Source organism: Capricornis sumatraensis, chromosome 7 (assembly GCF_032405125.1).
Source record: "Capricornis sumatraensis isolate serow.1 chromosome 7, serow.2, whole genome shotgun sequence".
In the NCBI taxonomy this organism is placed as follows: Eukaryota; Metazoa; Chordata; class Mammalia; order Artiodactyla; family Bovidae; genus Capricornis; species Capricornis sumatraensis.
The window spans coordinates 44,602,723-44,626,962 of NC_091075.1; the positions used below are offsets into that span (position 1 = coordinate 44,602,723).

At 42.9% G+C, this 24,240-nt stretch overlaps 1 protein-coding gene across 1 annotated transcript in view; it reads right to left on the reverse strand.

Annotated features, from left to right (window-relative positions):
* ADGRA3 (adhesion G protein-coupled receptor A3) overlaps window positions 1-3,030 on the reverse strand; it is a 128,898-nt gene extending 125,868 nt beyond the window's left edge. Inside the window, exon 1 of the mRNA XM_068975206.1 lies at window positions 2,792-3,030. Coding sequence (XP_068831307.1) covers window positions 2,792-3,030 — 239 coding nt within the window. The remainder of the gene's footprint in view (window positions 1-2,791) is intronic.
* Between the last annotated feature and the right edge of the window lie 21,210 nt (window positions 3,031-24,240).

Here is a 24,240-nt window from a genome sequence, read left to right on the forward strand (position 1 = left end):
CACCATTCCAAGCACTAGACAAGTGTCCTTGACATTCCAGCAACTTCAAATGCACAGCTCCTCAAGCATCTCCACTACCCTGGGCCTGCCGGGGACTCCCCCCTTTTCATCCCATTTCCTCCACAGTATCTTTCTCATACTTCTCACATTGGCTATGGGTTCTCAGATCCTCGACCCACCCACTATGCCCCAGAGCAACCTCGACTGCCCTCTTATGGGTTCCTTTTGCTAACTGTGCTCCCCGATATTACAGTGTTAACCATACTGTCCTGAGACTTCATGAAACTTTCTCCTCAAATCTCTGTGAGTTCCTGGAGAAGAAAGACAATGTTTTTGTCTATATTCTGTATGAACTGAAAAGTGAGTGTGCCCCAAAACCAAAGGTCCAAGTTCTCACCCCTAGTACCTCTGAAAATAACCCTGCTGGGAAATAGAGTTGGTTTTTGTGGGTTTTTCTGCAGATGGAACCAAGTCATGAATCTTGAGAAAAGAGCCTGGTGGACTTCCAGTGGACCCTTAAATTCAAAGACTGGTGTCTCATTAGAGAAAGGAGAGTATGTGAAAGACACCACAGGGAAGGCCACAGGAAGAGACAAACAGACTGGAATTGAGCTGCCACAAGCCAAGGAAAGTCAGAAGCTGGAAAGAGCCAAGGATTCTCCAGAGCCTTGGCAGGAACATGGCCCTGCTAAAACCCTTGCTTTTGGACTTCTGGCTTCCAGAATGGTGAGAGAAGAAATTTGCTGTCTTAAACCATCAAACTAGTGATTAATCCACCACAGTCCTAGGAAAATAACACCTAGTCCAAACCTCAACACACTGCCAATGATCTAGAAACGATTTAATTAAAAAAAAAAAAAAATTGTGTTGAACTAAGGAAGATGAAGACAGGGAGTGAAGATGAAAAGCATGTGAACTGCAGGGCAAGAATCCAGGGCACGGACCCCCTCGCTAAAAATTTATCATGGGAACTTGGGCAGGTCACTTATCTACTATGACCCTCTAATTTATTCTCTAGGAAAACAAGGAAACTGGCCCAGAATACCCCCCCAACACACACACCATTCTGATACACCTGAAACCAACTTCATCCAGAACATCAACTTTATCTGATCCTTAATTATAATTCTTCCCATTCACTAAATTGTATTACTTTTACTTTAAAGGGCTTTCAGGTGCAAAAAAAAGGATTAAAGTGACATTTCAAAGGCACATATTTTAATCAGTTTGTTAACATTCAATGAAATAGCTTGATCATATGCTGAAAAGTTATTTTCTACAATATCAACTTTTTTCCCCCTGTGAAATCAACAATTCAGGAAATATCGACCTAAACTTGAATCAGCTTAAGTGCTACTGATTCAGAAGCCAAATATATGACTAATTTCTTCAGAGTAACAAAGGATATCTCCAAAACAAAGGTTTTCTCCACTTGACTCCAGACTGTAATTATGGGCCCATACTCAAGATTTCCATTTCAAAGAATCTGGCTAAGAAATAAATACAGCTGCTGCCACTACCAAGTGGTCAAGTGTTGGTAAAAGAATCAAACAAAACAAAAACTCTTTTACCTTTTTCAGGCCTCCATAAACAGAAACACACACAGTTTTCCTGTGTTAAACCTTTCCTAATTCAAACAAATGGAAACGAAGAACAAAGGTGTTAGTAATGAAATCTGTACTTACTCATAAATCCTGCTAGGGTTAATTTGGGTTAAATTAAAAACCATATTTCTGGGCTAAATTAAAAACCATATTTTCAGTTCTTTCACAGGTCACGCTGTTCCTCTTGCCTTCATGTTTTTATAGTGACAGCCTTGATTCTTTTTTAGGAAACCAACCAAAACAACACAGAGGCACACAGCGCCGAGGGACTCATATTTCAGTTCGACAAAATACCCATTAGAAACACTTTTAAACTTTCCCAAACCAACTCATTGTTCAGAAAATAAAATCAAAAGTCACCCGTGCCAAGGGTTCAGCCAGAATTGGCAGAACCACGCTTGCAAAACTGGACAGTGAATCGTAACACAAACTGAGTTACGAGACCAAAAATTTTTCTTTCCAGGTGGAAACTCAATCCGAAAATCAAGTCCCTTGAGATGGAAGGCTCAACAAACCCAGTTTGCAAATCTTAAGTTCTCGGCTTTAAAGATAAGCTCTCCTACCCAAGAAACCGGGGGTCGAAGGTGCACGATTTCATCTCAAATATATTTCTGGGCCCTTAAAAATTTACAAGGTGCTCTTTAATGTAATAAAACTCAGCTAGCAAAAGCAAAGGAAACAGTCTGGAAGTTTGGAGATCACACACTGTGGCGTTCAAAGTCCCTGTGTGGCATTAGTATCCCGCAAACTAGCGTCCAAGTAACTTAACGTGCAAGCTGAAGGGCTGGCCCTTCTAGCCCAGCTCTGTTTTCCTGCCGCCCAAGCACAGGATGAATGAGCTTTCACTCCGCCGCTTGCATGTTTACTCGCATCCTCACGTGGCACCGCGCAGCTCACAAGCACTGCGCCGGGACCGCGCGGGGGAACCCTAAAACTTTTACTTTGTAAACTAGCGGAGCGACGCGGGCACACATCCGCTTGCCAACCACAGAAACGCCTCCGGGCCGAGCCCCCCGCCCCCCGTTCCCTAGCATCAACCCCCGCCAGAGGCTCCATGCACACAAAGGCGCGGGGGTGGCGACGGGACCCTCTTCCAAGTTGCGAGAAAGCAGCAGCAGCACGACGGAAAGCGCTGGGACCGAGGAGACCGGGCGCCAGGACAGAGGGGCGCTCCGCGGGCTACTCACAGGGTGACCGTGCGGTTCGGCAGCGTGTCCGGGGGCAGGACCTGCGCGAGCTCCAGGCTGCTGCACACCACCTTGCCCTCGGCGGCGCTCGCCGCCCTCCCGGCCCCTCGGAGCCGCCCGTCGTGCTTGCAGCCCGGGGGCAGCGCCACGGCCCCGCCGCCCAGCAGCGCGAGCAGCGCCAGCGGCAGCAGCAGAAGAGGCGACGGCGGGCGGCCCCTCGGGCGCCCGGGCCGTTCCATGCTGCGGGCCGGGCGACCGGCCGGGGCCTGCGGGCCGAGCGACGCAGCGCTGGCCTAGCGGGCCGCCCCGGTGCCCCGGCGGACTGGAGCGCAGCGCGGGCCCGGCGGCGCCCGGAGTCTCGTGGTGGCCGGAGGACGCGCCCTCCTCGGCGCGGACATGCTCCTTTGTCCGCAGCTGCCGCGCTCGGCCTCCGGGGAGCCGCGGGGTCACGGCCGCGTGAGTCCCAGCGCCGCTCTACGGCCGGGCGGGAGCGCCGCCGCTTCCTCCACCTCCTCCTCAGCCGCCGCCGCCGCCTCCCCCGGCCACTGCCCGCGGCGGCTCCTCCCCGCCCGCCGCCCCCGCCCCTTCCCCTCCGCCTCCTCCTCCTCCTCCTCCTCCTCCTCTACCTAGTCCGCTCCGCTCCCCTCGCCGCGCGCCGCTCGGGGAAGGAGGGGCGTGCTCGGAGACGTGCGCCGCCCGCCGCGGAGCCGGACCCCCGGTACCTAGGCGCTCCCGGCTTCTGGGCCGCCGTTGGGGGCAGCGGGAGTACTGTAACCCGTAGGGAGGGCGGAAGAAAGTTCTAGTCCAAACTCCAGCCACGGTGGCCACTCTCGCACGCTTCTCTACTCTTTGCCGCAACCCTCCGGACAAAGGCGCCCCGTGTGTCCCTGGGGGCCGCGCGTTCCGCCCGGCGAGCCCCAGTCCTGGGCTTGCGGAAGGGGAGGAGAGCAGGATTCAGTTTCTTTGGAGTACCCAAGAAAGAAGAGAGTGCCCCAAACCAACGTCTTCAAAGGAATCGCCTTCCCTCCTCTGCAGACCTCTCGAACCTCCTCTAGGCACTCCGTAGACCCATTTGTCCCAGATACAGCCGAGCTGGGAACAGGGTCCTGTCCCAGAAAAGGACCCTCCAAAGCCGTTTCTGGCCTTCAGCAATTCCACTTATAACCTCTGCAAAGGATGCATTGGGGCCTCGATGGACCGGCAGCCTTTGGAAAAGGAAATTTCCCTCTGGTATCCAAAGATACCTCAGATATAACCGGTTAGATCAATTGCGAGCAAACCAGCCAAGAAACTCAAGAGGAATCTATTTTTCTTCTAGGCAGTGCTGCCAACCCGCGCTAACATTTGCAACACCCAGGCTCACCTACCCTATATTTAAATATTTACAAGGAGTGTGTCAAACCTTCAAAAAATATATATCCTGTGCTCCGATCTTGAGAAATACTCCTTAATAACAACCTGGAAAGCCAGGTGTGTGTACCGAGCTCTCAAATACCTTGGAGTTACACCTCATAAGTGGTAGGGAAGAAGGACGTACACCCCAGCACTTGGTCTACACACTTAGGTGACTTTAACTTCCTGTGCCCGCTCCATTCATGAGCAAGAGGAGCTTTCTGCACGCTTGTGGACACCCCAGCCTCTCAACGAAACTCCATGCACACCCTCAAGCAGCGCGTGCACTCCCTCAAGTGGTATTGGCAGCCCTTCAGGCTTAGGAGTGCAAACACCAGTTGTTTGGCCCTCCCTTAAGAGGAAAATTCTGGAAAGAGGCCTGCTCAAGCCCTGATAGAGCTTCCGAGGTGGCAGTAGCTGCAAAGAATCTACCAGCAATGTAGGAGACGCGAGAGAAGCGGCTTCGATCCCAAGATGGAGAAGATTCCCTGTACGAGGGCATGGCAACCCAACCCAGTAGTCTTGCCTGGAGAATGGCATGGATAGAGGAGCACGACGGGCTATAGTCCATACGATCGCAAAGAGCTGGACTGGACTGAAGCGGTTTAGCGCACAGCTCACAGGGCCTGGAAGTAGCAATGGGAATTTTCAGTCACTGAATTCCTGGAGCCTGGGCTCCTTGGACAAGGTCTAGTGACAGAAAGGGGACACAGGCTCTTAGGGAATAAGTCCCTTGGCCCTGGAGATTTTTCACCCTTTGGGGAGGAGAGCTTGGTTGGTGCCCTGTAAAACGCAGATCCAGGGATTTCCCTGGTGGTCCAGCAGTTAAGACTCCTGGCTTCCACTGCAGGAGGCACAGGTTCAATCCCTGGTTGGGGAAGTAGGATCGCATATGCTGGCAGGTACAGCTAAAAAATAAAAATAAAGGCAAAAATAAAATAACATGCAGAGCCAGAAAGGGGTTTTTCTTCCCCAAGTCTAAGGTCATTACTGACTAAGGCCCCTACAGAATTTATCTTAGGCACCAGTTCCTAGGAATCTCTTTATATGACTAAAACTTTCTCGCTGGTAAATAAATGATGTCTATTTAACAGACACTGTTGCATTAAATTGAATAGCGCTTTGTTTGATCAACATTTTTTGAAAACCAATGATGTGAACCCGAAGGTGTCTGTTGCTAACAGTGCGTTCTGAAATAAGATATTCTAGATCTGCACTGTCCAGTATGGTGGCTATCTAATACTTGAAATGTAGTGTGAGGTCAGAGAGAATTTTTCACTTTACCTTCAATTAATTTAATTCAAACTTCAAGTCCAAGGTGCTTAGTGTCTACCTTGTTGAACTGTGCAGTTCTTGACACTGATGGATAGAAAAAGTGGGATATCATCATCACCATTAAGTAGCTTTAAACCTACAAATAACCTTAAGTGGTGAAATTAAATAAATTCATTTGAATTTATTTAAAGAATTCTTATTCCCTAACAAAATCATCATCGTCATCTGTTTTCTCTATAAAGATGAAAACTTCACAGCTAAATGGAAGTTTATTAGCCATATTACTATTGGCAGAGCCACAATTGTCATGTGAACTCAGAATCTGTGAGTATCTTCACACACTCTACTTCAGCCTATGGTTGAAATAAATTTGCATGTCTTTTTAAATTTGCTTACCGTATTAACACCAATTTGATACATATCCTCTTTTTTACCTCACTGTAGTTGAGAAAGCTGTAGAAAGCACAGAATTATCACAGAGATATCTCAAGTAATATCCTGAATCCAAGGAAAACTATGGAGGACATGTTTTAATACATGGATGATTTCAAACATTCTGGCACAGAAATCACTAACTCTGTCTATGAAAGAAATCACTACAAATCACAAAATAATAATACAGTATATTAAAACTGGAGAAGCCTTTAGAAAGTCTATCTTTCAACCCTGTAGTCCTTGGAAAGCACACAACCTTGGGTTATCATCATTCTGTACCAGCATGGATTCATAAGGACATGGCAAATGGTCCTTTCCCCAGTTACGAAGATCTCTGAGGATGACACTGTCTGAAACTTACCATCATTTACCCTCAGTCACACCAAAATCTTCGCTTTAATTAAGATACCCCAGCCCTGACAGTGTCTTGTCAGACAGGTCTATCTAGTGCTGATCCCCCCTCAGGCATCAAGAACATTATACCTTTTGAAGTTACAGGACTTAATAGGTCCTTTCAAAGTCCTCACTGTGTTGTTGATTATCCCGCTTTAGAACATCCTATAGGAACTGTTTGAGAAAACACTCATTAACCATATTCCTGTACACATAGTCCTGTGAAGTTGTATTGTGTCAACTGTTGCTTTAAGGATGGTAGATAGACCACATTCCAAGGCTTCTCTGCTGCGAATCCTGTCTTGCTATGTTATGTAAAGCTTGTAGGAGATACCAGGGAAACATTCAAAGATGCTTTGTTTATCCTCCTAGTACAATAAATACATGGATTTTTATATATACATACCAACCTATTTATCTACCAGACGATGAGCTTCTTGAGATTTTTCCCACCCCTTCTTAAATTACTCCCTCCAGCTTCAGTTACTCCCTATTACATCACTCTAAAATCTAGACCAGTCATCTAGACTGAATCTAGATAACATGGCTTGTTCCAACCTGAAGATGGGCTCCCTTTAAAAGTCTGTTTATAGTTTTATGATGTTAGCCTCCCCCATTACAATACCAGCTCTATGACACTTTGTCTTATTTACTTTTTAAGGCAGACTCAGTTTCCGGGCTTCCCTAGGGGCTCAGATGGTAAAGAATCTGGCTGCACTGCTGTAGACCTAGGTTTGATCCCTGGGTCCAGAAGATCCCTGGGCGAAGGGAATGGCAACCCACTCCAGTATTCTTGGCTGGGGAATTCCATGGACAGAAGAGCCTGGTGGGCTACAGTCCAGGGGGTCCAAAAGAGTCAGACACAACTCAGTGACTAACAGTTTCACTTTCTTCTGTTAGTTACTGCCAAAGAGCCTTTCCTCAATTTTTTCTCCCTTGGAGGCTCAAAAAGCTACGCAATCATTGTCCCTTGGAGGCAAAGAATTGGACTCAACTGAGTGACTAACCATTTCACTTTCTTCTGTTCAGTTCAGTTCAGTTCAGTCACTGAGTTGTGTCTGACTCTTTGTGACCCCATGAGTTGCAGCACTCCAGGCCGTCCTGTCCATCACCAACTCCCAGAGTTCACTCATACTCACATCCATTGAGTCAGTGATGCCATCCAGCTATCTCATTCTCTGTCGTCCCCTTCTCTTCCTGCCCCCAATCCCTCCCAGCATCAGAGTCTTTTCCAATGAGTCAACTCTTCGCATGAGGTGGCCAAAGTACTGGAGCTTCAGCTTCAGCATCATTCCCTCAAAAGAAATCCCAGGGTTGATCTCCTTCAGAATGGACTGGTTGGATTTTCTTGCAGTCCAAGGGACTCTCAAGTGTCTTCTCCAACACCACAGTTCAAAAGCATCAATTCTTTGGCGCTCAGCGTTCTTCACACCCCAACTCTCACATCCATACATGACCACAGGAAAAACCATAGCCTTGACTAGACGGACCTTTGTTGGCAAAGTAATGTCTCTGCTTTTCAATATGCTGTCTAGGTTGGTCATAACTTTTCTTCCAAGGAGTAAGCACCTTTTGATTTCATGGCTGCAGTCACCATCTGCAGTGATTTTGGAGCCCCCCAAAATAAAGTCTGACATTATTTCCACTGTTTCCTCATCTATTTCCCATGAAGTGATGGGACCAGATGCCATGATCTTCGTTTTCTAAATGTTGAGTTTTAAGCCAACTTTTTCACTCTCCTCTTTCACTTTCATCAAGAGGCTTTTTAGTTCCTCTTCACTTTCTGTCATAAGGGTGGTGTCATCTGCATATCTGAGGTTATTGATATTTCTCCCAGCAATCTTGATTCCAGTTTGTGATTCTTCCAGCCGAGCTTTTCTCATGATGTACTCTGCATATAAGTTAAATAAGCAGGGTGACAATATACAGCCTTGACATACTCCTTTTCCTATTTGGAATCAGTCTGTTTTTCCATGTCCAGTTCTAACTGTTGCTTCCTGATCTGCATATACGTTTCTCAAGAGGCAGGTCAGGTGCTCTGGTATTCCCATCTCTTTCAGAATTTTCCACAGTTTATTGTGATCCACACAGTCAAAGGCTTTGGCATAATCAATAAAGCAGAAATAGAGGTTTTTTTGGAACTCTTTTGCTTTTTCAGTGATCCAGCAGATGCTGGCAATTTGATCTCTGGTTCCTCTGCCTTTTCTAAAACCAGCTTGAACATCTGGAAGTTCATGGTCCACATATTTCTGAAGCCTGGCTTGGAGAAATTTGAGCATTACTTTACTAGCATGTGAGATGAGTGCAATTGTGTGGTAGTTTGAGCATTCTTTGGCATTGCCTTTCTTTGAGATTGGAATGAAAACTGACCTTTTCCAGTCCTGTGGCCACTGCTGAGTTTTCCAAATTTGCTGGCATATTGAGCAGAGCACTTTCACAGCACGATCTTTCAGGATTTGAAATAGCTCAACTGGAATTCCGTCACCTCCACTAGCTTTGCTCGTAGTGATGTTTCCTAAGGCCCACTTGACTTCACATTCCAGAATGTCTGACTTTAGGTGAGTGATCACACCGTCATGATTATCTTGGTTGTGAAGATATTTTTCGTATAGTTCTGTGTATTCTTGCCACCTCTTCTTAATATCTTCTGCTTTTGTTAGCTGCGACGACGTGCAGAGCATGGCTGAGAGGAGCTACCCCACGTCCGAGATCAGGGGCAGCAGCCGAGAGGAGCTACCCCCGCCCAAGGCCAGGGGCGGCGGCCGGGAGGAGCAACTCCATGTCCAAGGAGCAGTGGCTGTGCGGGCGCCAGAGGGCCTAGAGGAGCTATTCCACATTCAAGGTCAGGAGGTGGGGCGGTGAGGAGATACCCCTCGTCCAACGTAAGGAGCAGGGGCTGCGCTTTGCTGCAGCAGCCATGAAGAGATACCTTGTGTCCAAGGTAAGAGAAACCCAAGTAAGACGGTAGGTATTGCAAGAGGGCAGACACACTGAAACCATAATCACAGAAAACTAGTCAATCTAATCACACTAGGACCACAGCCTTGTCTAACTCAATGAAACTAAGCCATGCCCTGTGGGGCCACCCAAGATCGGCAGGCATGGTGGAGAGATCTGACAGAATGTGGTCCACTGGAGAAGGGAATGGCAAACCACTTCAGTATTCTTGCCTTGAGAACCCCATGAACAGTATGAAAAGGCAAAATGATAGGATACTGAAAGAGGAACTCCCCAGGTCAGTAGGTGCCCAATATGCTACTGGAGATCAGTGGAGTAATAACTCCAGAAAGAATGAAGGGATGGAGCCAAAGCAAAAACAATACCCAGCTGTGGATGTGACTGGTGATAGAAGCAAGGTCTGATGCTGTAAAGAGCAGTATTGCATAGGAACCTGGAATGTCAGGTCCATGAATCAAGGCAAATTGGAAGTGGTCAAACAGGAGATGGCAAGAGTGAACGTTGACATTCTAGGAATCAGTGAACTAAAATGGACTGGAATGGGTGAATTTAACTCAGATGACCATTATATTTACTACTGCGGGCAGGAATCCCTTAGAAGACGTGGAGTAGCCATCATGGTCAACAAAAGAGTCCGAAATGCAGTACCTGGATGCAATCTCAAAAACGACAGAATGATCTCTGTTCATTTCCAAGGCAAACCATTCAATATCACAGTAATCCAAGTCTATGCTCCAACCAGTAACGCTGAAGAAGCTGAATTTGAATGGTTCTATGAAGACCTACAAGACCTTTTAGAACTAACACCCAAAAAAGATGTCCTTTTCATTATAGGGGACTGGAATGCAGAAGTAGGAAGTCAAGAAACACCTGGAATAACATGCAAATTTGGCCTTGGAATACGGAATGAAGCAGGGCAAAGACTAATAGAGTTTTGCCAAGAAAATGCACTGGTCATAGCAAACACCCTCTTCCAACAACACGAGAGAAGACTCTACACATGGACATCATCAGATGGCCAACACCAAAATCAGATTGATTATATTCTTTGCAGCCAAAGATGGAGAAGCTCTGTACAGTCATCAAAAACAAGACCATCTGACTGTGGCTCAGATCATGAACTCTTATTGCCAAATTCAGACTTAAATTGAAGAAAGTAGGGAAAACCACTAGATCATTCAGGTATGACCTAAATCAAATCCCTTATGACTATACAATGGAAGTGAGAAATAGATTTAAGGGACTAGATCTGATAGATAGTGTGCCTGATGAACTATGGACGGAGGTTCATGACATTGTACAGGAGACAGGGATCAAGACCATCCCCATGGAAAAGAAATGCAAAAAAGCAAAATGGCTGTCTGAGAAAAGCAGAGAAGTGAAAAGCAAAGGAGAAAAGGAAAGATTCTTCTGTTAGTTGCTGCCAAAGGGCCATTCCCCAACTTTTTCTCCTTTGGCGGCTGAAAAAGCTACACAATATGGGAACTCCTGGTGGCCATATTGTAGTTCTGCCCAGAAAGAGTCAAAGTGTTGTCCAACATGGTAGATATTAGACACATGTATTTAAATTCAAATTAATTAAAATTAAATAAAACTAAAAATTCTATTCCTTAGTCACACTAGTCATAATTCAAGTGCTCACTACCCAGACATGGCTGGTGGTTACCATTTTGGGTAGCACAAATTATGGAAGAGTTTCAACTCATAGAAAGTTCTACTCTTCAACACCAATCTGAGGGGAGTCTGCCAAGAAACTTCAAGATAGAAATTTTGTGCATAATAAATAGAGACTTACAAGAGAAGATCTGTCTCACCACCCTCATCCTTCTTGCTTTGGAAATGGTATCGTGAGGACATGAGGCATGGAGCTGAAGCAAGGCCTTTTGAAACCACAAGGCAAAAGGAACAAAGGAAAATTCTGTAATAATAGGAAGAAATGGAAAGACAGAGAAAAACACTTGGATCCCCGAGGTCATCGTTGAGCTGCCTCTCAAACCTCTGGACTTATTTTTATTATGAATGTTCTCTGGTTTAAGCCACCGTTGTTTTGGTTTTCTAGTCCCTACAACAGTGCCTGGCACATGGAAGGGAATCTAAAGTGTTGATTCTCATAGTTTATACCTTACTCATTTTTATGTGGCCAACATCTAACACAGTTCTTCAAATATATTAGCTAGTGAGTGTTGAAAAGATTGACTAATGTCCTGTCTTCCAGAATCAAAGGGAAATGTGTAATGTCATGATTAAACTGACATGGAAAGAACAGCAATTTTTAGCACTTGAAATGTCTCAGTGACACCTCTATAAACCCTGTTAATAAACAGACATTCTCTGTTTATTTTTGCATCATTTAATGTTAATCTATTAGTTGTGACAGCTGTAGTTTATATTTTTAGTCATTACATGGCATGTGCTGGAATGCATGCTTGGTTATTACCCAGGACCCAGCTAGAAGCAGCAGTAGCTCAAGTAACCCCATAACCTCTTTAGACAGCATTGGCTCCTGTTCTGGCTTACTAGTTACTAGAAATAGTGACCTTCAGCAAGTCACTAAATCTCATCTTTCTGAAATGAGAATTTGAACTGGAACCAGCTTTAAAGTGCTCTGACTTTATCCTGCTAAACCGTGAATTCTTCTACTGTTTGTCTGCTACAGCCAGACTATTATTGGAATGTATCCTTGTGACAGTTAAATGCTCTTTTTAGATGACCAAATATCTTTCTGAAACGGTATATTCTCTACCCACTGCAGTGTAATTACCATCAGTTGTAAATATAAAGAAGAAATATGAGGCAAAAATTGGCCAGCAGTGCCATGTGGGGAATTACCTTGATGTAATAGGAGCCTCCAAGTACATGACCAGGCAGGTTAGCACAGAGGCGGTGGAACAGGAAGGCTCACAGTGCAAATTAAGATGCTCAAATCACACAGTTTATTATATCCATTTAAAACACATGGACCAGTGAGAAGCAGGGAAAGAGTTGGGTTAGGTTAACCCACAAGGATTAGGATGCAAACAGAAGAAAGACCTATCACTTCAACATATGCAATGTGCATATGAACTGAGTTAGTCCATCTGTCCATCTTCCAACTCAGACACATCAACTTTCCCCACTGCTGGTGTAGTTCCAAGGACCAGAGCTGAAGTTTAAGCAAGGTGACCTAACAGATTTATGATGTCTGGAACCAACATCTCACTGCTTTGTTAGAGATGCAGGGGCAGTTATACCTGGCCACAATTATAACTTGCCCAGTAAGCAGCTACAGACTTTATTTGTGCTTTCTGGACAGAGGGAACATGGGGCCAAATCTGATGTCACAAATGAGCAGCTGCTTTTCAATCCGATAAATATTGAGTGTTTCATATGCCATATGCACAGTTAGTGAATCATAAATATTTATCCTTTCATCCTTTTCTAAATAAGTGGTTTTCTCTTTTGTCCCATCATTTTTGTCTGCTCATCACACATGTACTCAACTTTCTTTTTCTTTATCTACCATGTCTCACATGGTCTTTGCTTCTCTACTTAGTGTCATCAACTCTCCTTCCTTTTTGCCTATTATTTTTATAGCAGAATTATATGTTTTAAAATATTTAAAACATAATGCATAACATAAAACACAGTACATAATGGAGGAAACAGCAGACTTTGGGGAAATTTAGAAATAGAGTCCACACAAGAAATGTATATTGCCTTCCCAAATAGCAGTATTTCCTGAATATTTATCTCTCAAATATGATGTATGTCTTGTTATATCAGCTGTACTATTATAAATTGTATTCCTATGTGCCAATATAATGATTAAAATCTATCAACCAACTAGTAATATTAATGATAAACACAATAGCAAATATATCAATCATGAAATTTCCATCTAAAATTTTTTTTTTAATAGTAGTCTTCTTCCTTCTTAGGGTCAGTTAACATATTAAAACCTATTAATGGAGCTGAACAGAATGAGAATGTATATTTGAAATTATGCAGTTCTCAATCAAGAATTCACTACTTTGACTCAATCTCTGAATCTGTATGTTGATAACACATGGAATATCTTGCTGTTTGGATTTCTGTAATATGTTTTAAAACACATTCCCATGTTATTCAGAAACCTCAAACACTAGTCAGTCAAGCAATTTGATTATATAAACTCAATCAAACTTTAAAATTTCAATTTAGATATATTAATTATTTTACTCATGTGTGTTTTGGGTAATAGGAATACTTTAGTTTATATATAAATAAATCAAAGCTCATATACATTTTTCTATAACTGTATATAATGCTAAAATACAGAGGAAAGTGAAAGTATAGAGGGAAAAGCATTGATTTTTTTAAGTCAGGAGATAGGATTAATATATTAATCCAAATTAATAAATTTTAATTAAATTAGTGTGTTTTAATTTATATTTAAATAAATTAATTTAAATTATTTTGATTTGAATTAATTATTATTGATACAAATTAATTATTTGACTTAAGCAAGCTGCTTAATTTCTTGGGGCCTAGGTTTCTTCACCTGTTATAGGATTTAATTTTAAATTTAATATGAATTATTATGATTATATTGAAAGTTCCTAACACACGACTTGCACATAGTAAGTACTTGTTGAAGGTTAGCTGATCCTGAATCTAGTCCATTGCTTCATATTCCAGATGAAGCTGAAATCTAAGGAGGTTAAATGAATCTAAGGTCAAACCCTTTGTGCATATGAAAGCCTGAACCAGAGAGCTGGAAAAATTTTGCAGGTGTAGTTGGTTTTCCTTATAAACCTGTAACCAAGCTTTCTTATAAACCTGGTCATGAGTTATGATTTAAACATCACTTGCTTAATATCTATTTCCCTACCTGCAAAATTGAGAAAATAATAATTGCCCCCCACGCACACACATTCCAGTATTACTGGAAATCTAAAGAAGTGATATGTGATGTGTGAAGGAAATCGCTGGGGAAAACATTCCATGTAATTATAGCATATTATTATAAACATTATAAGCTACAAAAGCATTTCATCTTTAATAACACTACAATTATATATGTATCAATTCTTTTCATCTCTGGAGCTCTAAATTCCTCCAAAATAAACGCTGTGAACACTCAGACAGTGCTTCTACTAGGAAGATAAAATGGAGAATCAAGACAATCATACAGAAAATTCAGGAGGAAGCCAGCCGACTTTCTTCATTCTACCCGACTTTTACAGTTCTATTTGTCCAGTAATTACCTCAATCATCCTCATCCCTTTGCAAGTGAATAACCATCACTGTGCAGATTAATGGCAACCCACTCCAGTACTCTTGCCTGGAAAATCCCATGGATGAAGGCGCCTGGTAGGCTGCAGTCCATGGGGTCGCAAAGAGTCGGACACGACTGAGCGACTTCAGTTTCACTTTTCACTTTCATGCATTGGAGAAGGAAATGGCAACCCACTCCATTGTTCTTGCCTGGAGAATCCCAGGGACAGGGGAGCCTGGTGGGCTTCCGTCTCTGGGGTCGCACAGAGTTGGACACGACTGAAGTGGCTTAGCAGCAGCTGATGGCTCAGTGGAATCGGCCTACAATGCAGGAGACTTGAGAGACTGGGTTCAATCCCCTGGAGGAGGAAATGGCAACCCACTCCAGTGTTCTTGTCTGAAAAATTCCACAGACAGAGGAGCCTGTAGGGCTACAGGCCAAAGAGTCGCAAAGAATTGGACATGACTGAGCAACTAGGAGAAGGCAATGGCACCCCACTCTGGTACTCTTGCCTGGAAGATCCCATGGATGGAGGAGCCTGGTGGGCTGCAGTCCATGGTGTCGCTAAGAGTCGGACACGATTGAAGCGACTTAGCAGCAACAGCAGCAGAGCAACTAAGCACACACACATACAGATTAATGTGTATATTTTCTAAGTTCAGTTCAGTATAATCAAGATGCTTCTTTAGGTACTTGCCATGAAGGGAAAGCTTTTGCCTTGTTTATTACTGTATCCTAGCACCTTGAACAGTGCCGCACTTGCAATAGGCACTCCATAAATATTTGTTGAATGAATAATGAATGCATGAACAAAAGAAGAGATAATATTTCTCCACTCATTAATTTGTCTTTTCATGACTGCCAAATAACCATAACTTATTTGCTATATGGTAAGTCAAGCAAAACTTATATTTATGAACTCATCTCTTGGCTCAACTGGCTGCATTGAAATTTCTCATACTTGCACTTACTCCTTAAGTGAATGTTTGATGATATAGATTATAAATGTTAAAAACCCCAACAGTCTGACTCCAGTCTTTCCCCATCAGGAAACTTATTCATCTATATGAAACCTATTTGGCTGTGAAAGCTTTGTATATAAATTCTAAATTCACTTAATTAGCTTCTCTAATCTTCATTATATAAAACTCAGCCCCTTATGATGGGCATATGCAAAGTCTTAAGGGGAGAGAGTGATTCTATTCCATACTGTATCTCACCGTGCTTGAGCCTTTCAAGGTTACTCATTACTCAGTTGGCTAAGAATATTTCCTGCTTTTATTTCGTTTTGTGTGCATATTCATTCCCCTCCTTTCCTTCTTGTACTCCAACTCTGAAAGGAGGGAGTCAAGAGTCAGGCATTCATAAATCCTTTGCCAAAGCACCATGAAATGCTATCAAAACTAGTCTTATGTTAGTCAAAATCATTTCAGCTGAAAATAACAGAAACACCATTCCAAATAGTTTATACACAAAAAGAAATATATTAGTTCATGTAGCTAGAATGTTGCTTCAGGCATAGCTGGGTCAAGGAGCTGAAATGATGTCCCCAGTTTTCTCTCTTCATTTCTTAGCACTTTTATTGGCTTCGGTCTCTGGCAAGAATTACTCATAATTGGAGAGTCACAGACAGCTTCACCTTTACATCATCCTCACGCTGTAAAATCCTAGCAAAAAGATAAAAATAACAACAGAACAAAAACAACAATCCCCCCTCCACACACAGGACTCCCAGTGAGGGATGTGACTGGCCTGTCCGTGTCACACATCCCTGAAGAAGGGGTGGAGACAATGAAGTCCTCTGACTGCCTAATCTGAATTGAAAACATACCTCCGAAACAGGTGTAGAATCAGCTGAATTCTCCAAATACATTCTTCTTTTTTTTTTTTTTCTTTTGGCTGTGTCCTGAGGTTTGTGGAGTCTTAGTTCCCCAACCAGGAATAGAACCCACGCTTCGAGTCCTACCCACTGGATCACCAGGGAATTCTCTCCAAATATGTTATTAAAGGTAGAAAAACAAACAAACAAACTCATGGAGAAGCAGGTAGCTTAGTTGCAACTGTACAGAATGTTTGGCTCAGCCTTTACTTAACTCTAATCACCTTTCCCCTCTCCCCACACCTCAGCTTTATCCTATAAATACCCCAAGACCCTTGCCTTTGAGGAGACAGATTTGAGATGCATTCTCTTTCTCCTCCATTGATTGCCCCCTGAATAAATCCTCGCTTTGAGGCAAACCTTGGCTTCTCAGTGTCTGGCTTGCTGCATTGTGCAAAAAAGCCGTTGGTAAAACCTTCAAGGCATTTGTTGTCAGATGGGGAGGACAAATATATAATCCTTTAATTACTATTGTAAAGGTCCTTAAATTCCTTCAGCAAAGGATAATTACTATTTAAAAATTGCCAGCTATTATTACTGCCTATCACCAAATTCCTCTCTTCTGCAACAGAGATCAAAGGTTTAAATATATAAAAATATAATCATGAAGTGTTTTAAACATTGTCTTTATATGCATATATATGATCATGTAGATGTATATGTGTGTGTGCATATATGTACCACATCAAGACACAAAGCTTGAATTGGTAAGTTTTATCTCATAAGGTTACAAATTCTGCCTGAACAAATAGTGTTAAAAAAAATCAAAAGTCAAGCTGCTAAAAAGCTTTGCAATGTATATGGTAGAGGAATAATTTCTTTATTATATTTACAAAGCTTACAAATCAGTAAGAAAACCTTCAATTACTTAAGAAAAATATAGAAGAGCTAGCTCACAGAAGGAAAAATAAAAGGTGTAATATGGAAGGATGTTCAGCCTCACAAAAAAGAAATGCAAGCAAACCAACCCACCAACCAAAATCTAAATACTAATTTTTAGCCATCAAATTTGAAAAAATAAAATAGCATTTCGTGAATTAAATAAAATAGCATTTCATGACTTCCTTGTGTGGAGAAGTCAACAATTCCCTACATGGTTGAAGGCAATACAAATTGATACAATTTTTTTGTTGTTCTCCTCCCATCCTGCCACCCCCGCCCCCGCCAGCTTCAGTTCAGTTCAGTTCAGTTGCTCAGTCGTGTCCGGCTCTTTGCGACCCCATGAATCACAGCACGCCAGGCCTCCCTGTCCATCACCAACTCCCGGAGTTCACTCAGACTCATGTCCATCGAGTCCGTGATGCCATCCAGCCATCTCATCCTCTGTCGTCCCCTTCTCCTCCTGCCCCCAATCCCTCCCAACATCAGAGTCTTTTCCAATGAGTCAACTCTTCTCATGAGGTGGCCAAAGTACTGGAGCTTCAGCTTTAGCATCATTCCTTCCAAAGAAATCCCAGGGTTGATCTCCTTCAGAATGGACTGGTTGGATCTCCTTGCAGTCCAAGGGACCCTCAAGTGTCTTCTCCAATACCACAGTTCAAAAGCATCAATTCTTCGGTGCTCAGTCTTCTTCACAGTCCAACTCTCACACCCATACATGACCACTGGAAAAACCATAGCCTTGACTAGACGGACCTTAGTAGGCAAAGTAATGTCTCTGCTTTTCAATATGCTATCTAGGTTGGTCATAACTTTTCTTCCAAGGAGTAAGTGTCTTTTAATTTCCTGGCTGCAGTCACCATCTGCAGTGATTTTGGAGCCCCCAAAAATAAAGTCTGACACTGTTTCCACTGTTTCCCCATCTATTTCCCATGAAGTGATGGGACGGGATGCCAGCTTATTGAGATTTAATTGACACATAACATTGTGTACATTTGTGTCAACATGTTGATTTGATACATTTATAAATTGCAAAGTGATTATTACTAAATATTAGCTGCTACCTCTATATTCTTCATCACATAGTTACCATTATTTTTTTGTAGTGAGAATGCTAAAGATTTAGTCTCTTGGCTGTAAAATCTATGATACATTATTATTAGCTATAATCATTATGCTCTAAATTAGTGATACAACTTAGTGCATTTTTTATAATGGCAAATTGGAAATAATATGTCTATTAATAAGTTGAATGGAAAAATGGGTTCAGTAAATTATAACAAATTACAAATGGGGGGCACTTCACCTCAGGTGAAGACCTGAGGAAAGAGACTAAGATCTCTGTTTGCTGATCTGTGAAAGAAGCCACTGATCCTCATTTCTAGAAGTAATGTGTGTATGTGTGTCTATTTGTAGTATGAGTATATGGAATATTTCTAGAAGGATATAAAGAAACAGTTATAAAGGCCACCTTACCTCGGAAAGGGATTGTTGGTGAGGAGACTTACATTTCATTATACTTTTTTTATTATTTGATTTTTAAAAAACTTGTGTGTGTGTGTGTGTGCGTGTGCGTGTGTGCGTGTGTGTGTGCGTGCGCGTCTGCACACTCAATCATGTCCCACTGTTTGCAACCCCATGGACTGTAGCCCGCCAGGCTGCTCTGTCCATGGGATTCTCCAGGCAACAATACTGGAGTTGCTGTTTACTACTCCACGGGATCTTCCCAACTCAAGGATCAAGTTCATGTCTCTTGTATTTCCTACAGTGGCAGGAGGATTCTTTACCACTTTGCCACCCATTTACTCTTAAAGGGCAAGATAATTTTAAAGATTGAGAGCAAAAATGTAAGTATACTTTTCATTCAATTTTTTGACATTAGTAGACTGCAAATTATCAAAGTGTGTCCTATTTTTCCCCAGTAAAAATTTCTTGAAGAAATCCTCTTAATTTTGTAAATGTAAAAAATATGATTATGTAAGTATAAACACTATAAAGCAAGCAGGTACCCATTGCCCCAAGGGAGGCCTTTTTCTTAAGACCAAAAGTTCTGTTTTTAATATCCCTTCAAATGTAGATCAGGTCACTGGGGGAAGGGTGAGTAAATCTGCATAGGAACAAAGAAAATTCCTGGACACCTAGGGATGCAGGCTCTTAAGACCAGCACCTTTCTGAGGCTCAGTGTGTGAAAATGTTAGTCGCTCATTCCCTTCTAACTCCTTGCAACCCCATGGACTGTAGTCTGCCAGGCTTCTCTGTCCATGGAATGCCCCAGGCAAGAATACTGGAGTGGGTGGCCATTCCCTTCTCCAGGGGATCTTTCAGACCCCGGGATCAAACCCAGGTCTCTCGCATTGCAGGCAGATTCTTTACCATCTGAGCCACCAGGGAATTTGAGCCACCTGAGGCTCAAAGGCTTTCAGTCTCTGAAGGACTTTGGTACTTTTGAGGCATTTAAGTAATATTTAGTGCAACTCAGAGGACAGAGATATGCAGAGGACAGAGATAGGCAGAGATAACCTCAAATATGCAGATGACACCCACCCTTATGGCAGAAAGCAAAGAAGAACTAAAGAGCCTCTTAATGAAAGTGAAAGAGGAGAGTGAAAAAGTTGGCTTAAAGCTCAACATTCAGAAAACGTAGATCATGGCATCTGGCCTCATCACTTCATGGCAAACAGATGTGGAAACAGTGGAAACAGTGACAGACTTTTTTTGGGGAGGGCTCCAAAATCACTGCAGATGGTGACTGCAGCCATGAAATTAAAAGATGCTTGCTCCTTGGAAGGAAAGTTATGATCAACCCAAACAGCATATTCCAAAGCAGAGACATTACTTGCCAACAAAGGTCCGTCTAGTCAAGGTTATGGTTTTTCCAGTAGTCGTGTATGGATGTAAGAGTTGGACTATCAAGTGGAGTGGTGTTGGAGAAGACTCTTGAGAGTCCCTTGGACAGCAAGGAGATCCAACCAGTCCAACCTAAAGGAAGCAGTCTTGAATATTCATTGGAAGAACTGATGCTGAAGCTAAAGCTCCAATACTTTGGCCACCTGATGAGAAGAACTGACTCATTTGAAAAGACCCTGATGCTGGGGAAGATTGAAGGGGAGGCGAAGGGGACAACAGAGGATAAGATGGTTGGATGGCATCACGACTCAATGGACATGAGTTTGAGTAAACTCCGGGAGTTGGTGATGGACAGGGAGGCCTGGCGTGCTGCGGTCCATGGAGTCGCAAAGAGTCAGACACGACTGAGTGACTGAACTGAACTGAGAGGACAGAGAACTGCCTGTGGAAGGCTCCTGCAGCTAGAAAGAAAATGGAACATTTGGAAAAAGTTAAAAGGCAAATCTAGCAGGGCCTCAAATGGAAGGAAGAGAGCCAGCCAATGACAGTGGTGAGGTAAGAAAAAGTAAGTTCTGGCAGGGACTGTGGCTTTGTTCATGGAGAGAATGTTGTTTTTCACCTTAGTAACATTTGGAAGCCACTGAAGGGTTTAAAGTGGAGGGAAGACACCATAAAAGTTACAGTTTTATGTACTTCCATTGGCTCCTACAACTTGGAGAATGGGGGACTGCAGAAAACTAGATTCTGGGAAATAGTTAGATGCTTCAGCCAGAGGTGAGAGATTATTCTGGTAGCTTAAGCCAAGATGTTGGGAATGGAGATGAAAAGAGGATACATATGAATGACACTGTAATTAAGAAACCACAGGACTTACTTCTGCGGTTGTCTGGTTGGGGATATGAGGGACAGGGGTGATGTCAAAGATGCCCTCCAGGTTTTGGTTTACCTGAGTGTGTGATGATGCCATTCACCGAGACAAGAAACCCTGGAGGAAGAGCAGTTTCCCTGGGAGGATCACGAGTGCTGTTGGGACATGTTGAGACCGAGGTTTGTTTTAATCATTCAGGTGGTGCTTTGAATGTGCACCTGGAGTTTTCAACAAGGGCTGGAGAGACAAATATATATATTTGCCGCAAGAAATGGCTTGTGGGAATCTTAATTCCCTGACAATGGATTGAACCCTTGCCACTAGTAACTAAAGCATAGCGTCCTAACCACTGGACTGCCAGGTCATTCCCACTGATTTTTTTTTTTTTTAATATAAGGGAAAGTGAAAGTGTAAATCACCCAGTGGTGTCTGACTTTTTGCAGCCTCATGGACTGTAGTCCTCAAGACACCTCTATCCATGGAATTCTCCACGCAAGAATGTGTGTGTGAATGCTGTCATGTCCGATTGTTTGTGACCCCATGGACTGTAGCTCGCCAGGCTCCCCTGTCCATGGAATTCTCTGGATAAGAATACTGGAAATAATCATGCCCTTCTCCAGAGATCTTCCTGACCCAGGGATCGAACCTGGGTCCCCTGCTTTGCAGGCAGATTCTTTACCCTTGGAGCCACCAAGGAAGCCCATAAATCAAAGCCTATAAACGTTATTAGAGGCATAGGTAAGGATGAGATTTCCTAAATAGAAAGGTCAGAGTGAGAAAAGAGTAGGGATTAGCAGGCATCTGTCCTAAAGAAAGTCTGCTTTTGAATATTGGGAGGGGAGGAGGCAGCAGCAGATAAGGAATAAGAAGAGCTGGCACCAGAGTAACTAGAGAAAGTCACTTGTACTGAAAAAAGAAAAGCAAAATCTAAAAGTTATATTATATTAAATTATATTTCATTTGGGCTTCCCTTGTGATTCAGCTGGTAAAGAATCCACCTGCAATGAGGGAGTCCTGGGTTCTAGGATGATCCCATGGAGAAAGGAAAGGCTACTACCCACTGCAGTATTCTGACCTGGAGAATTCCACGGACTGTATAGTCCATGGGGTCGCAAAGAGCTGGACACGACTGAGCAACTTTCACGTTCACTTTTATGTTTCACTTGGGGCTTTACTGAGAACTATAGCCCAGGAAGAGCTTCCCTGGTAGTTCAGTGATAGTCTGCCTGCAATGTGGGAGACCCAGGTTCAATCCCTGGGTTGGGAAGATCCCCTGGAAAAGGAAATGGCAACCCACTTCAGTATTCTTGCCTGGGAAATCCCATGGACGGAGGAGCCTGGTGGGTTACAGTTCATGGGGTTGCAAAGAGTTGGACAGGACTAAGCGACTAACATACACATAGCCCAGGAAGGCGGCCTCTCAACTCTGATGAACTGTTCCGAAAAGGTAAGAGAGGAACCAGGATACAGGAGAGTTTTGCTGGGAAAACAAATACGTTGTCAAATGTCAAAAGATTACTACTAATCATAAAACAGACACCTCCAGCTAATGACTTTAGAGCTTTTTTATGTATTGGAAGATGCAAGAGTCTGGGCTCATTAAAATTGTTCCTTTGATGTGTATCTTAGCCATCTAGGGCCAGTATCCTGTGTTTCCACATCCAGAATTCCCCTCGGGGTGCACCATGGAGGGGGAGCTGTGGCTGAAGTCTTGATGGCTGTAACATCCTTTGTTTACTGAAGTGGTGGGCATATCAAAACTGATGGTGTAATAAGTGATTGGTGATAAATCCGTAAGGTCACTTAATTATTGTTCTACTAAGTGATCACTTAGTGATAAGATTTGAAGAAAACTTTATCAGGAGCAAGATCTATTATTTTAATTTAACCCTTCTTAAACTGCCTTCCGGAACACAAAATTAAACACCAATGGAAAAAAAACAACACTAAAAGCACAAAATCAACTGTTCTATCTGCCAAACCCAGCAGCACACTATCCTCCACCCCCAGTCCCACTACTGTGCTAACAAAATCCTTTACTGTTGGTGGTACAACTTTTTATGAGATTGCTCTGAGTTTTCCTAGTAAGTATGGAAATTCCAGCTGGCTTCTCTTCAGCTGTTGCAGGAATCAAGAGATTTATTATTTTCTATTCTTTGTGTCTCAACTCAGTTTTTTGGAGACAGAGCTAAAAATTCCATGCCAGATGGTGCTCTAAAGATTCTGTTGCCATCAAGCCATAGTGGAAAAATACTTTATCAATCAATCGTTCAATCAGGGCCATCTTTTGCCCACTGATGTCTTTTAAAGATGAATATCTAGTCTAGTCCTTTACAAGTCTCCTGCAAAATTTTTCCCTATGGACAAAAGTAGGTAAAAATATTAGGGCTGATTTCCAGAAGGAGTTTTTTTCCTCAGCAGTATAGAGCAAAGGGCTTCCCTGGTGGTTCAAATGGTAAAGAATCTGCCTGCAATGTGGGAGACATGGGTTTGATGCCTGGGACGGGAAGATCCCCTGAAGAAGGGAATGGCTAACCACTCCAGTATTCTTGCCTGGAGAATTCCATGGACAGAGGAGCCTGGCAGGCTACAGTCCATGCAATCACAAAGAGTCAGACACAATTGAGCGACTTAACACTAGAGCAAAGGTCTGCTAACGTTTTCTGTAAGGGCTAGATGGTAAATATCTTAGCCTGGGTCAGCTCTATAGTCTCTGTTACAACTACTGTGATGAAAAAAAGTGATGAATAACATAAATTAAAGAGCACCATGTTTCAATTAAACTATTTATGGGCACTGAAATTGGAATTTCATGTAATTTTCATGTGTTGTGAAATGTTCTTTTCTCCCCATCCATTAAAAATGCAAAAGCCACCTTAGCTTGTGGGCATCATAAATTTGGATGATGCGGTGACCTCTGCTTTAGACGAGGACCATCACAGCTAGTCTTAACCTGAGTTGTCACCACCTCCTTCCCTTTCCACAATAATTAATTTAGAAAATTCAATTTGAGTTGTTGAAAATGGAAATGATAAACCCTGGGGACAAAAATAAATAAATCTGGAAAATGTTGGAAACAGTTCTTCCAACATTTTTATTTAAGACAGTTTTAGTGGTCTGTAACATCCAGGGGTGGCCATTTGCTTGGAGTTGATAAGACATAATGGTAACAGCTCAGATAGGGCTCCTAACTACAAGTTCTTACCACTCAAACTGAGGTTGAATCAGAACAGTTGTCTGTCAATCCATGTGTTGCAAAAACTAGCTGATTGTTGCAGCAGATGTTT